The sequence below is a fragment of the Rhinopithecus roxellana genome, chromosome 14, assembly GCF_007565055.1.
Source record: "Rhinopithecus roxellana isolate Shanxi Qingling chromosome 14, ASM756505v1, whole genome shotgun sequence".
Classification (NCBI taxonomy): Eukaryota; Metazoa; Chordata; class Mammalia; order Primates; family Cercopithecidae; genus Rhinopithecus; species Rhinopithecus roxellana.
The window spans coordinates 18,077,102-18,091,088 of record NC_044562.1 but is presented as its reverse complement, the minus strand read 5'-3'; the positions used below and the strand labels follow the sequence as shown (position 1 = coordinate 18,091,088).

General features: G+C 43.5%; 1 protein-coding gene across 4 annotated transcripts in view; it reads left to right on the top strand.

Annotated features, from left to right (window-relative positions):
• Positions 1–13,987, top strand: part of ARMC9 (armadillo repeat containing 9) — a 188,728-nt gene that overhangs the window by 65,235 nt on the left and 109,506 nt on the right. For all 4 annotated transcript variants that reach the window (XM_010362003.2, XM_030916894.1, XM_030916895.1 and 1 more), the window contains exons 13-14: positions 9,294–9,384; positions 11,233–11,356. In XM_010362003.2, the coding sequence (XP_010360305.2) occupies positions 9,294–9,384; positions 11,233–11,356 (215 nt within the window). The remainder of the gene's footprint in view (positions 1–9,293; positions 9,385–11,232; positions 11,357–13,987) is intronic.

The following is a 13,987-nucleotide window of genomic DNA, read 5'->3' as shown; positions in this document are numbered from 1 at the left end:
ATCAGGATTTTGAATTTGGCACATGTTAAGAGGGTACTACATTTTGTTATTTGGTTGAATTGTTATCCAGAGTGCTGTAAAAATGTAAAGCTGTGGTTAAACTTCACAATGTGTGCACTGAGTGGAGTACCAAATGCTCTGAACGCTCACTGATTAAACAGCTGTCGTAGGCCATTTCCTGCTGCTATAACAGAATACCACAGATAGGGTAATTTATAAACAGTCCAAGTGTATTGTGCTCACAGTTCTTGAGTCTAGGAAGTCCAAGAGCATGGTGCCAGCATCTGGCAAGAGTTATCCCAAAGCAAAAGGCAGAAGGCAAAAGTGAGCATGCAAGACAGAGAATGGGGGTTGAAGCTCTCTTTTTATCAGGAGCCTACTCACATAATAACTAACCCACTCCAGCAATAATGGCATTAATCCATTAATGCCTAATGTCCTCTTAAAGTTCCCACCTCCCTGTACTACTACATTGGCAATTAAATCTCGATATGAGTTTTGGTGGGGACATTTAAACCATAGCAGCAGACCCTGGGAAAGTGATTTATACATTCATCTGTTGTGCATACAGGCAATACAATTTGAGTTTTGAGTTGCCAGTTTACTCTCTGAATGTAGTCTTAATGCTCTCATGAAAGAGTTGTGTTAAGTTTGAAAATACTCTCATATTCTTGACTTATTTTCTTGCTTTTTTTTTTTCTGTTTGGATTTATAATGGCACTGAATCCAGCCTACAAGGCATGAAGCACCTGAATAATATATTGTTATAACTTCCAAACTCAGATTCAAAGAGTAAAGTCAATACTGATTATTTTTAACGTTATTTCATTGAGTCGAAGATACACTTTTCCCCTCCATTGTAACATCTTTGCTATTAGGGTGTATCTGACAGTCAGTGGCATATTATAGTTTAATTGGCAGTGTTTTTTTCCTTTCTTGATTATGTATAAAATGAGAATGTGTCCTCTGATGAAAGGTGTGTTGGGTTTTGTCATCTGTGGTTTTTGTCAAAAATGCAGTGAACTCTGTAGCCATTGAAGAGAGTAATTTCTTCCTCAAGTCACTATATGTAATTGCTGTGGTTTACTTATATATATATTTTGAGATGGAGTCTCACTCTTGTCACCCAGGCTGGAGTACAGTGGCGCAATCTCAGCTCACTGCAACCTCCACCTCCTGGGTTCAAGCAATTCTTCTGCCTCAGCCTCCTGAGTAGCTGGGATTACAGGCACCCGCCACCACACACAGCTAATTTTTGTATTTTTAGTAGAAATGGGGTTTCACCATGTTGGCCAGGCTAGTCTCGAACTCCTGACCTCCGGTGATCCATACACCTCAGCCTCCCAAAGTGCTGGGATTACAAGCATGAGCCACTGCCCCCAGCTGTGATTTATTTATTTATTTTGAGATGGAATTTCACTCTAGTCACCCAGGCTGGAGTGCAGTGGCACGATCTCGGCTCACTGCGACCTCCATCTCCTGGGTTCAAGCGATTCTCCTGCCTCAGCCTCCCGAGTAGCTGGGATTACAGGCATGCGCCACCACGCCTAATTTTGTATTTTTAGTAGAGACGGGGTTTCACCATGTTGGCCAGGCTAGTCTCGAACTCCTGACCTCCGGTGATCCATACACCTCAGCCTCCCAAAGTGCTGGGATTACAGGCATGAGCCACTGTGCCTGGCCTGGTTTATTTTTTTAGGAAGAAATGAGCTGCTGGGTGCAGTGGCTTACGCCTATAATTTCAGCACTTTGGGAGGCCAAGGTGGGCAGATCAGGAGGTTAGGAGATCAAGACCAGCCTGGCCAACATGGTGAAACCCTGTCTCTACTAAAAATACAAAAATTAGCCAGGGGTGGTGGCACATGCCTGTAATCCCAGCTACCCAGGAAGCTGAGGAAGGAGAATCACTTGAACCCGGGAGACGGAGGTTGCAGTGAGCGGAGATGGCACCACTGCATTCCAGCCTGGCGACAGAGCATCTCAAAAAAAAAAATAGAAGAAAAAATGAGCTGAACCCTTGAACACTTTTACACTGCTGGTGGCAATGTAAATTAGTACAACCACTATGGGAAACAGTGTGGCGATTCCTTAAAGAACTCAACGTAGAACTACCATTTGGTCCAACAATCCCACTACTGGCCATCCATCCAAAGGAAAAGAAGTCATTATATGAAAAAGACACATACCCACACGTTTTCATTTTGCAATTACAAAGATTTGGAACCAACCTAAGTGCCCATCAACAAACGAGCGGATAAAGAAAATGTAGTATATATACAGCATGGGATACCACTCAGCCATAAAAAGGAATGAAATAATGTCTTTTGCTGCAACTTGGATGGAGCTGGAGGCCATTTTTTTTTTTTTTTTTTTTTTTTTTTTTTTTTTTTTTTTTGAGACGGAGTCTCTCTCTGTCGCCCAGGCTGGAGTGCAGTGGCCAGATCTCAGCTCACTGCAAGCTCCACCTCCCGGGTTCACGCCATTCTCCTGCCTCAGCCTCCCGAGTGGCTGGGACTACAGGCGCCCGCCACCTTGCCCGGCTAGTTTTTTGTATTTTTTAGTGGAGACACGGTTTCACCGTGTTCGCCAGGATGATCTCGATCTCCTGACCTCGTGATTCCCCGTCTCGGCCTCCCAAAGTGCTGGGATTACAGGCTTCAGCCACCACGCCCGGCCTGGAGGCCATTATTCTAAGTGAAGTAACTTAGGAGTGGAAAACCAAATATCGTATGTTTTCACTTATAAGTGGGAGCTGAGATATGAGGATGCAAACAAAAATGTTATAATGGACCTTGCACAGATGGCAGTGTTCACTGTACCCAATGGGTGCACCGAAGACTCAGAAGTCACCACTAAATAATTATCCCTGTAATTAAAAACCACCTGTACCTCACAAACTTGAAATAATTTTTTTTTTTTTTAAAGAAAGAAGAAATAGGCTGGGTGTGGTGGTTCACGCCTGTAACCCCAGCAGTTTGGGAGGCCCGAGGTGGGCAGATCACTTGAGGTCAGGCGTTCGAGACCAGCCTGGCCAATATGGTGAAACCCTGTCTCTACTAAAAATGCAAAAATTAGCCAGGTGTGGTGTGCGCACCTGTAATCCCAGCTACTTGGGAAGCTGAGGCAGGAGAATTGCTTAAACCCAGGAGGCGGAGATTGCAGTGAGCTGAGATTGCACCACTGGACTCCAGCCTGGGTGGCAGACTGAGACTCTATCTCAAAAAAAAAAAAAAAAAAAAAAGAAATGAGTTGAAGTTGAAGTTCTCTTAAGATGTCAGAGAATCTGCAGGGCAGAAAGACTCCTTGCCCAACATGGATGCTGTGTCACTATGGGACCAAGGTAAACTAGCCTGTACAGACAGGAAATTGAACTCGGTCCATTCCTCTCCCGTAGTGGTTCTCAAAGTTTAATGTGCATTGTTATCTTCTGGAGGTCTCATTAAAACAGATCACTGGGTCCCACCAACAGTTTTCATTCAGTAGGTCTACGGTGGGGCCCATGGATTTTCATTTCCAGCAAGTTTTCCCGTGATGCTAATACTGCTGGTCCAGGATGCTTTGAGAATTACAGCTCGAGTATTGGGGGAACCCACCCCCAATACTTCAACGTGGGTTCTTTCTATTTTCCGTAAGTGTCGGCTGGCTGAGAAATAAAGAGAGACAGTATAAAGAGAGGAATTTTACAGCTGGACCGCCGGGGGTGACATCACATATTGGTAGGAACATGATGCCCGCCTGAGTCTCAAACCAGCAAGTTTTTATTAAGGGTTTCAAAAAGGGAGGGGGTATCAGAACAAGGAGTAGGTATAAAGATCACATGCTTCAAAGGGCAAAAAGCAGAGCTAATAAGGGTCTAACAAAGATCACATGCTTCTGAGGGAACAGGACAAAGGGCAAAAGCAGAACTACTGATAAGGGTCCCACAAAGATCACGAGGCAAAGGGCAAAAGCAGAACTACTGATAAGGGTCTATGTTCAGCGGTGCGTGTATTGTCTTGATAAACATCTTAAACAACAGAAAACAGGATTTGAGAGCAGAGAGCCGGTCTGACCACAGATTTACCAGGGTGGAGTTTTTCCCCACCCTAGTAAGCCTGAGGGCACTGCAGGAGACCAGGGCATATCTCAGTCCTTATCTCAACCACCTAAACAGACATTCCCAGAGTGGCCATTTACAGACCTCCCCCCAGGAATGCATTCCTTTCCCAGGGTATTAATATTCCTTGCTAGGAAAATAATTTAGCGATATCTTCCCTACTTGCGTGTCTGTTTGTAGGCTCTCTGCAAGAAGAAAAAATATGACTGTTTTTGCCTGACCCTATAGGCAGTCAGACCTTATGGTTGTCTTCCCTTGTTCCCTAAAAATCGCTGTTATTCTGTTCTTTTTCAAGGTGCACTGATTTCCTATTGTTCAAACACACGTTTTACAATCAGTATGTACAGTTAACACAGTTATCACAGTGGTCCTGAGGTGACGTACATCCTCAGCTTACAAAGATAACAGGATTAAGAGATTAAAGACAGGCATAAGAAATAATAAAAGTATTATTTGGAAACTGATAAATGTCCATATTAAAATGAAATCTTCACAATTTATGGTCCTCTGCCGCAGCTCCAGCCGGTCCCTCCATTCAGGGCCCCTGACTTCCTGCAACACTGGAGACCAAAAACTTGAATGGAGCCAAATTTAATGAAATTATAGAGAACGGAATTTTTCATTTTTAGCTGAATTCTTAGTTTCTAGACTTCATAAATATCTCCCTCCATATCTCTAAGCATCTTACCCATTTTTAAGTGTACAGTTCAGTAGTATTAAACGCATTCATAATGTGCAACCATCACGTGCCATCCAGCTCCATAAATAACTTTTTTCATCTTGTAAAACTGAAACTCTGTAGCCATTAAGCAAGAATTCTCCATTTCCCCCTACTCCAGGTCCCTGGCAAATTCCCATTCTACTATCTGTCTCTATGATTGTGACTTCTCCAAATACCTCATATAAGTAGAATTGTACAGTATTTTTCTTTTTGTGACTGGCTTATTTCACTTAGCTAATGTCCTCAGATTCATCCATGTAGCATATGTCAGAATTTCTTTCCTTTTTAAGGCTAATATTTCATTGTATGGATGGACCATATTTTGCATATCTATCTGTTCCTCCATCAGCGGACATTTGCGTTGCCTCCACCTTGTGGCTACTGTGAATAGTGCTGCTGTGAAGTGTGCATGCACATCCTGACTGTTGTGTTAATCTACCCCTTGCTTTTTCTTTATAGTTTTCCCATCTATGTATATATCCTGCATAATACAGCATTTGCTTTTGTGCTGAGTAGCAAGCACCAGCCTCGCTCTGCAAGGAAACAGGACTGTGCCGTGTTAGATGAAGTTAGCTAGGAGAAGATGGCATAAACCAAAGTTTGGGATGACATTTGGACATAGCTTCCCTGAGCACTTATTGATCCGCTCCGGGAACATTGGTCATCAGAGGTGGGAGACAGTCCTGGGAAACATAGAGCGTCTGGCAGAATTGATAGGTCGGTCAGGTACCAGTTGTCCAACAGCAATATTTATTTATTTTTTAATTTTTTGAGACAGTCTCACTCTGTTGCCCAGGCTGGACTGCAGTGGTGCGATCTTGACTCACTGCAACCTCTGTCTGCTGGGTTCAAGCAATTCTCCCACCTCAGCCTCCTGAGTAGCTGGGACTACAGGTGCGTGCCACCATGCCCAACTAATTTTTGTGTTTTTTATTACAGATGGGGTTTCGCCATGTTGGCCAGGCTGGTCTCGAACTCCTGACCTCAGGTGATCCACCCGCCTCAGCCTCCCAAATTGCTGGGATTACAGGCATGAACCACTGCACCCAGCCCAGCAGCAATATTTATGCCCAAGGGCAATGGTGAGCTGCTCTGTATTTTGTCTCGTAAGCTCACCTGATCTCCTAGTTCTCAGGGGTTGATCACTTGAGAACACTTCTGTGGCAGTAGAAAGACTGTTCACAGCTAATCCACAAAGCAGGGCATGGAAAGGGGAGCTGGAACTTCACTAGCATGTGTTCAGGGTTGTCCAAATGCAGATAAGTCTGGGCTCGTCTCACCAGCTATTTTGTTCTCTGTTTAAAAATTAGGACATGGTGCACTGCTTTGGAACACGGGCAGCATTTACTAAAACTGAATACCCGTGTTCTTGCAAAGCCACTCCAAAGTAAGCCCTAACCAAAACGTGCGCATATGTTCACTAAAAAATATGCAAGAATATTCATAGCTGCACTTCTAGAACCAAAACACTGGCTGCAACCCAAATGTCCATCAGCAGTAGAGTGAATACCTGTGATGTGTTTGTAAAATGGGATACCTCGAGCAATGAGAAGGAATACAGCAGAGATCCTGGGTGAATATCTCAAACATATTGTTGAATGAAAAAGTCAAACATAAGAGAATATATAATATATGGTTTCATTTATCAAAAAATTTGAAGCCAAGCAACATGAATCTGTGATGTTAGAAGCCAGGAGAGAGGTCACCCTTGGTTTGGAATGGGGTTCTGGAAGGGCTTTTGGGACGATGGTCGTGTTCTGTTTCTTGATCTGTTTACTAGTTAGCCACATGTTCACTTTGAGAACACTCATCAGGCTGTACTTGTGATCTGTGCAGTGTCCTGTGTAGATGCTATACTTCAACAAAAATTCGACCGAAATTGGTGTAATGGTAACAGGCATCTTGGGGATGACAGCCTTTGATATGTCACCCTCTTGAATCAGCTGAGTTTAGTCTGGAAAACATTCTGGTGCGTAGCTGCTGTCCAGGAGTCTCTTCACCAAACATGTGTTGATTCCTTTCACCTCTTTCCTGAACTGGATCTCTGTTTCCAGTGTCTGATATTATCTTATTTATTGACTTGTTCTCTCGGTTGGTGGAACACATCCTTTAGTTAATAGCATCTAGAGAAAAAGTGCACATGAAGTATATATTTTGAGATCATATATGGTCAAGAAATGTCGTCATTCTTTGTATAGAATCCTAGATTGTAAATAATTTTCCTTCAGAATTTTGAAGACATTACTCCATTGTCTTTTAGGTTCCAGTTTTGCTGTTCAGAAATCCAAAGCCAGCTGGGTACGGTGGCTCATGCCTATAATTCTAGCACTTTGGGAGGCCAAGGCAGGAGGATCGCTTGAGCCCAGGAATTTGTGAGCAGCTGAGAAAAAAAAAAAAAAAAATTTAAATTAACCAGACACGTTGGCATGCGCCTGTAGTCCCAGCTAACTCAGAAGGCTGAGGCGGGAGGATTGCTTGAGCCCAAGAGGTTGAGGCTCTGAGCTGTGATCACACTACTGCACTCCATCCTAGGCAACAAAGTGAGACCTTGACTCAAAAAATTTAAAACAGAAATCCAAAGCTATTCCAATTCTTTATCTTTCATATGTGACCTGTTTCTCTCTCGAGAAGCATATTGAATCTTCCCAGTTTCCCAATGACGTCCTTCATGAGGCATATTTTAATCCATTGTTTTGAGCACTTTGTGGACCCTTTCAATCTGACAGCTTCCACTTTGGGAACTTTTTCTTGAGTTATTTTGTTGAGGATTTCTTCCTTCTGTTTTCTGTGTTCTCTCTCTGAATGTTGAACCTCCTGAACTGGTTTTCTATTTTTCTTATAGTTTCGCTCATATTTTCTACTTTTTGTTCCATTCTTTGGGAGATTTCTTTCTTTTTTTTTTTTTTTTTTTTTTTGAGACTGTCTCACTCTGCTGCCCTGGCACAATCTCAGCTCACTGCAACCTCTGCCTCCTGGGTTCAAGCAATCCTCCTGCCTCAGCCTCCCAAGTAGCTGGGATGACAGGTGTGTGCCACCACGCCTGGCTAATTTTTGTATTTTTGTAGAGATGGGGTTTCACCATGTCGGCCAGGCTGGTCTCAAACTCCTGACCTCGAGTGATCTGCCCACCTCGGCCTCCCAAAGTGCTGGGATTATAGGCATGAGCCACCCTGCCCAGCCTCCCTAGAAGATTTCTTCATCTTTATTTTCTGACCCTTCTGTTGAAACTTTTATTTCCTTTTTGATAGCTTTCTCTTGTTTCATGGATATAATACAGTTTCTTATATCTTTGAGGATATTAGTGATGAATTTTTATTTAATTTTTAGTTTTCTTCTCCCTGCACAGTCTCATTTACTCCAAGCCTGCCCCCACCCCATTTGTTCTGGCCTCCTGGTAGAAACTCTTCTCGGATGTCTGATACTCCTTGATGATCTCCTAATGAGAGATTTGGAGTGAAGGAGACTACAAAGCCATTGAGTGTGATGGTGGGGCCTGTCCATGGATAGCTCCATCCAGGGGGATCTGGGTGGGCCATTTGCCGGGAACCTCTGATTTCATGGTCTCTCGTTCTTTCCCCTTGCGCTGGTCATTTCACTGTGAGAATAGTCTTCTAATCTTGGGCCTAGAGGGAAAGGGTCTGCTTGCCAGGGTCCTGGGAGCCAAGTTTTGGCGTGGCCCTCTGTTCCACATTCATTCTGCATTTAGACACTAACCCCCCTTTCCATTTTGTTCTAGAACCCCTGCAACCCTTGCTCTCCTCTGCCTGGTGTCCCCCATCCACAGACCCTTTGTGTCACCCTCACAGGGGAACACCCTCTCCCCTGCCCTGTGCTGAGAGGTGCGCAGGACTCACATGAGTGGGATCCAGCTGCTGCTTAAACAACTTCCATTCATTCGTCTTTATTTTTCTTCAGCTCTTAAGCCCTTTGAGGAGTGAATAATGGAAACGGTAATTCCACAGTGCCCGTTGCTGCCTTGACATTTGACCTTCTTGGGCCTGCTAAGCTTCTTGCCATGCTGCATTCCCGCTTCCAGGATTGTGGCGGTATTGTTTCTCGTGCTGTTCTCTCCGTCCTTGGGAATTATCTTTTTTAACGGTCCATTTATTGTAATTTTACTGTGGTTTAGAGGGAGCCAAATTAGGCATGTGTCTTGGATCTGCCATTCTAACCTGGAAAACAGCAGCAACGGTAACAGCAAACAGGACTGCTTCCTTTGTGCCAGTCACTGTTCTGAGGGCTTTGTATAATTAATTCATTTAATTTGGAAATCTGACTTAACTTATTTTTGCCAAGTCTCATCAAATTTCAGCTGGAAATCAAGGCTTCCAGATGAAATGTTTGGCTTTAGTCTGTTTATTTCACCTCTAATAAGTTCAGGCAGAGGAAGAGAACTACCAGACCCAAAGAGGAGACATATGTTTATCTCTCCCTTTTCTTAACCTTGTTGTTTTTCCTCTTGACTTTTTCCCCCAGCGGAGTGTGCTTCAGTTGCTGCACTCCAAGAGTGACGTGGTGCGGCAGTACATGGCCAGGCTCATCAATGCTTTTGCATCACTGGCAGAAGGTGAGACATCAGCTTTGCTTCAAAGAGAAGAGCTTGGTCATATTGGTGTGCTTTTTCCTTTGAAAATGTGCGTTCCTCCCAAGTTTCTTGGAGATGATGCTTCCTCAGTTTGTTACTGTTTAATTTATCTAAGGTCTTTTGTGAAAATTAATTGTTGTCATATTGCTTTCATTTATGTCACAGCACATTTAGACAGTTTTGGGGTTTATTTTGTAAACCTCCCGGTTTTGTTTTATAAAGCTTTCTGGTTTTGTAACGTAGCAACATTTTATATTGCTTTCAAGTATATCACAGGTAATGAATGCATTTTCTATAATTTCCTACTTAAGGCAAAAATACGTGAAACAATTACGGCAAAATAAGCTTAGTGAAACAAAGCAGACGCCAATAAACACTGCACCATTTCCTTCGGAAGACTATGACCTCTTAAATCAAAGGATTTGAAAACTCTGAAAATAACATGCCCCCATAACTGAATTTAAAATGATTTTGCAAAGTGCCATTATCTTCCATAAGTTCTTATTTATTTGAGCTCTTTATAATGTGAATAAAGGGAGTTTTCAAATTATGAATATATGATACTCCAAAACTTTGTTCATTTGTTCGTTCATTCTTCCCTCCTTTTGGCAGACATTTATGATACGCCAGGATATGTTACTGAGGACCATTCATATGATAATACTGTTGAAACTTATGTCTGAAATTAACATCTTCCATATCAGTTCAGAAGTCCACAGCAGGCTAGTGACCATTCTGGGCTTATTACAGGGTCCCAGGTATGGCATCCTGCTTCTTCTCCAGGCCTTGTACAGAGAGTGTGGACGGAAGCATTCTTGGCTGCCTCTGTTGTGAAGACTTAAGGACTCATAACACACACATCTACCCCTCTTTTCTCCTTGTAGATCTGACTGTTGGATTCAGGATTTCATGGAAAAAAAGGACAGTGCTCCCCACAAGAACACAGCAATGAATTATGTTTAGCTCACAAGAAGAGTAGTTTTTCTACTCATCAGATATTTCATTGAATAAAACCAACTTTTGGAAGAAATATCTTTTAATAAGTTTTGTGGGGGTTTTGTGTTTTTTTGTTTTTGTTTTTGTTTTTGTTTTGAGACAGTCTCACTCTGTCACCCAGGCTGGAGTACAGTGCCATGATCTCGGCTCACTGTAGCCTGAACTGCCCGGGCTCAAGCAATGTTCCTCCCTCCTCAGCCCCGCAATTAGCGGGGTTGACAAGTGTGCATCATCATACCTGGCTAATTTTCCTTAGTTTCTGTGGAGATGAGGTTATGCCGTGTTCTCCAGGCTGGTCTCCAATGCCTCAGCTCAAACAATCCACCTGCCTCAGCCTCCAAAAGTGCTAGGATTACAGGCATGAGCCACCTTGCACAACCAGTACGTTTTTGTTTGTTTGTTTGTTTGTTTGTTTTGAGATGGAATCTCGCTCCCTCTGTCATTCAGGCTGGAGTGCAGTGGTGCGATCTCGGCTCACTGCAACCTGCCTCCCAGGGTCAAGTAATTCTCCTGCTTCAGCTTCCTGAGTAGCTGGGTTTACAGGCACCCACCACCACGCCCAGCTAATTTTTGTATTTTTAGTAGAGACGGGGTTTCACCATGTTGGCCAGGCTGGTCTCGATCTCCTCAGGTGATCTGCCGGCCTCAGCCTCCCAAACTGCTGGGATTGTAGGCATGAGCCACTGCACCCTGCCCAGTAAGTTTTTTAGAACATAAAATTACCCAAATTCTACTGTGTTATGTGCAAAGTAAGTTTTCATGGAAAGTGGTTTTGTAGCATACCAGATAAATTATTTCTGTCTTTCACCTGTTTCCTCTCGGGTGTATCATCAGGTCGCCTCTACCTTGCCCAGAACACAAAGGTGCTGCGGATGCTGGAGGGAAGACTGAAGGAGGAGGACAAGGACATCATCACCAGGGAGAATGTTCTTGGGGCCCTGCAGAAGTTCAGCCTCAGGTAATGATTATGCAGTAGGTCACGGCGTCTCCTGTGAGATCAGATTGAATTAAAATTCCCATGGCAACCCAGGAGGTAGATGGTATTTTTCCACTACACTTTGGAGAGGTTGGATGACTCTCTAAGACAGAACTAGAAAGCTTATCTCTAATCCACTAAACTATCCTGCTTGAAACTGCTGGAGATGGAGGAAGACATTTTCAAAGCACCATTGGATTTTCCTAATGGACATTATTGAGTGCCAGCCATGCAGGATTGTGTCTCGGGGCATGTGCAGGGCTTAGAGACAGATACATGAATCAGACCTGATAGAGCCTCAGCCCTCAAGTTACTTCCAGTCCCCTATGGGAGCCACACACATGAATGCATATCCCAGCACAGTGTCAGAGGCAGCCCTGTGGAAGTCAGAGTTAGGGCCTTCTGACCTTGTCCATGATCCCAGCAGCCCACCCCATGGGCTCAGCCTAGACCGTCATGACTTGGAGCCGATGGGGCTGGGCTAATTTCTATATTTTTAGTACAGATGGGGTTTCATCATGTTGGCCAGTCTGGTCTTGAACTCCTGACCTCAGGTGATCCGCCCACCTCAGCCTCCCAAAGTGCTAGAATTAACAGGCGTGAGTCACCGCACCTGGCCCCATAGTCGTCAGTTAACGGCTTTGTTGAGATGTGTTTACACACCATAATATTCCCCCATATTAAACATACAATTGAAGGATTTTTAGTGTATTTACAGAGTTGTGCAGTCACCACCACAATCCAGGTTTAGGACATTTCCATCACCACAAAAAGAAACCTCATACCCATTTACAGTCACTCCTCATTCCTACCCGCAGGCCCTGGTAGCCACAAATCTGCTTTCTGTCGATTGACTTGTACTGGACGTTTCATATAAATGGAATCATGTAGCGTGTGCTCTTTTGTGACTGGCTTCTCTTACTTAGCATCGCGTTTGCAAGGTTCATCCATGTAGCAGCATGTGTCAGGGCCTCATTCCTTTTGTGGCTGAATATGATACTCCATTATGGCTACACCACATTGTTTGTTTGTTTGTTTGTTTTGGAGACGGAGTCTCACTCTGTCGCCCAGACTGGAGTGCAGTGGCGCAATCTCGGCTCACTGCAACCTCCACCTCCCGAGTTCAAGCAATTCTCCTGCCTCGGCCTCCTGGGTAGCTGGGATTACAGGCGCGCACCACCACACCCGGCTAATTTTTGTATTTTTAGTAGAGAGGGGGTTTCACCATGTTGGTCAGCCTGGTCTCGAACTCCTAACCTCGTGATCCACCCGCCTCGGCCTCCCAAAGTGCTGGGATTACAGGCGTGAGCCTCTGTGCCCGGCCCACACCAGTTTGTTTGTCCTTCAGTTGATCGGCATTTGGGTTGTTTGCATTTTTGGCCAGTATGCATAATGGTGCTGTGAACGTTTCAGCACAAGTCTTCACGTGGACATATGTTTCCTTTTCTCATGGATTGGCGTCTGGGAGAGTAACTGCTGGGACATATGGTAATTTTTTCAGAGTTTTTATTCTCTCATGATCACCTGAAGTTCTCTTTGACTTTCTTGAGAACTCTAGTCTCTGGAGTCTTCAACTTTTTTCTGTCGGTCCTCTTCTGAACACACTTTCTTTCCATCAAATGTGGTTAACATTCGACTGACTCACAGATAACCAGAAGCTGCAAAGTGAAATGGTCTAAGCATGTGTATGTTTAGTGGGGGAGGGGATAGGTATTTGTATCTACTATTTGCCAACTCCCTGCTAATGAAAATTCTTTGTTCTAACTATATGAATTGAAAAGAACTGTAAGTAATCTGCAGCGTCATTACTTCCTCAGAGCATACAAACACTCCATTTCTGTTTGTTTATAGAGAGAACTTTGCTTAGTGTTGACCATTTTGGGGAAGTTTTTAGAAATTCAACAACTATAGTTAAGTAACAGATACAAGATATGGTGAAAAAAATACTTCCTCCTGGTAATGCAAATATTTACTGCCTGTTTATCTTTTCCTCCAAATGATAATTTAAGCTTTTTTGTTCTGTAAATGTGCTTAACCTTTTTGCAGTTTTCCCGAGTCTCTGCAATAAATAGAGAAGATAGCTAGTTACCAAGAGAGTGCAGTCTTCACTGTATTCCAATAAGCCACCCTGATTGGGTCAGTGTAGTGTTTAAGAACAGGATGAACAGATAAACTGGCTCCGCTGTTCTGTCCTGAGCAATGGTTTCACCAAAATCTGCTCATCAGGAGATGTGCAGATCTGGCTTCTCTGTGGTATGTCAGTTTTCTACTAACCCAGATGACATCTCATAATGATACCACACTTAGTCTCAGCAATTCTTAAGGCTAACCTGAGGACATTCACCATCACACATTTTGATGGGGTATTGAATTTTGTAGGATTCTACACCTGGACTTTGGGTGGAAAATCATTCCTTATAATTTGCATTTACCAGATCATTAAACTACACTTACTCTATAGAAATGTGAATCAAAATGATGTTAAGCTAGGCTTTTGCTCCTCCTTTTTTTCTTTATTTTCATGCAGCCCAGAGTGCCTAGACCTGGATTACAGAGAGTTTAGGTGAAAATCTATTTGTCAGCCGGTGCAGTGGCTTATGCCTGTAATCCCAG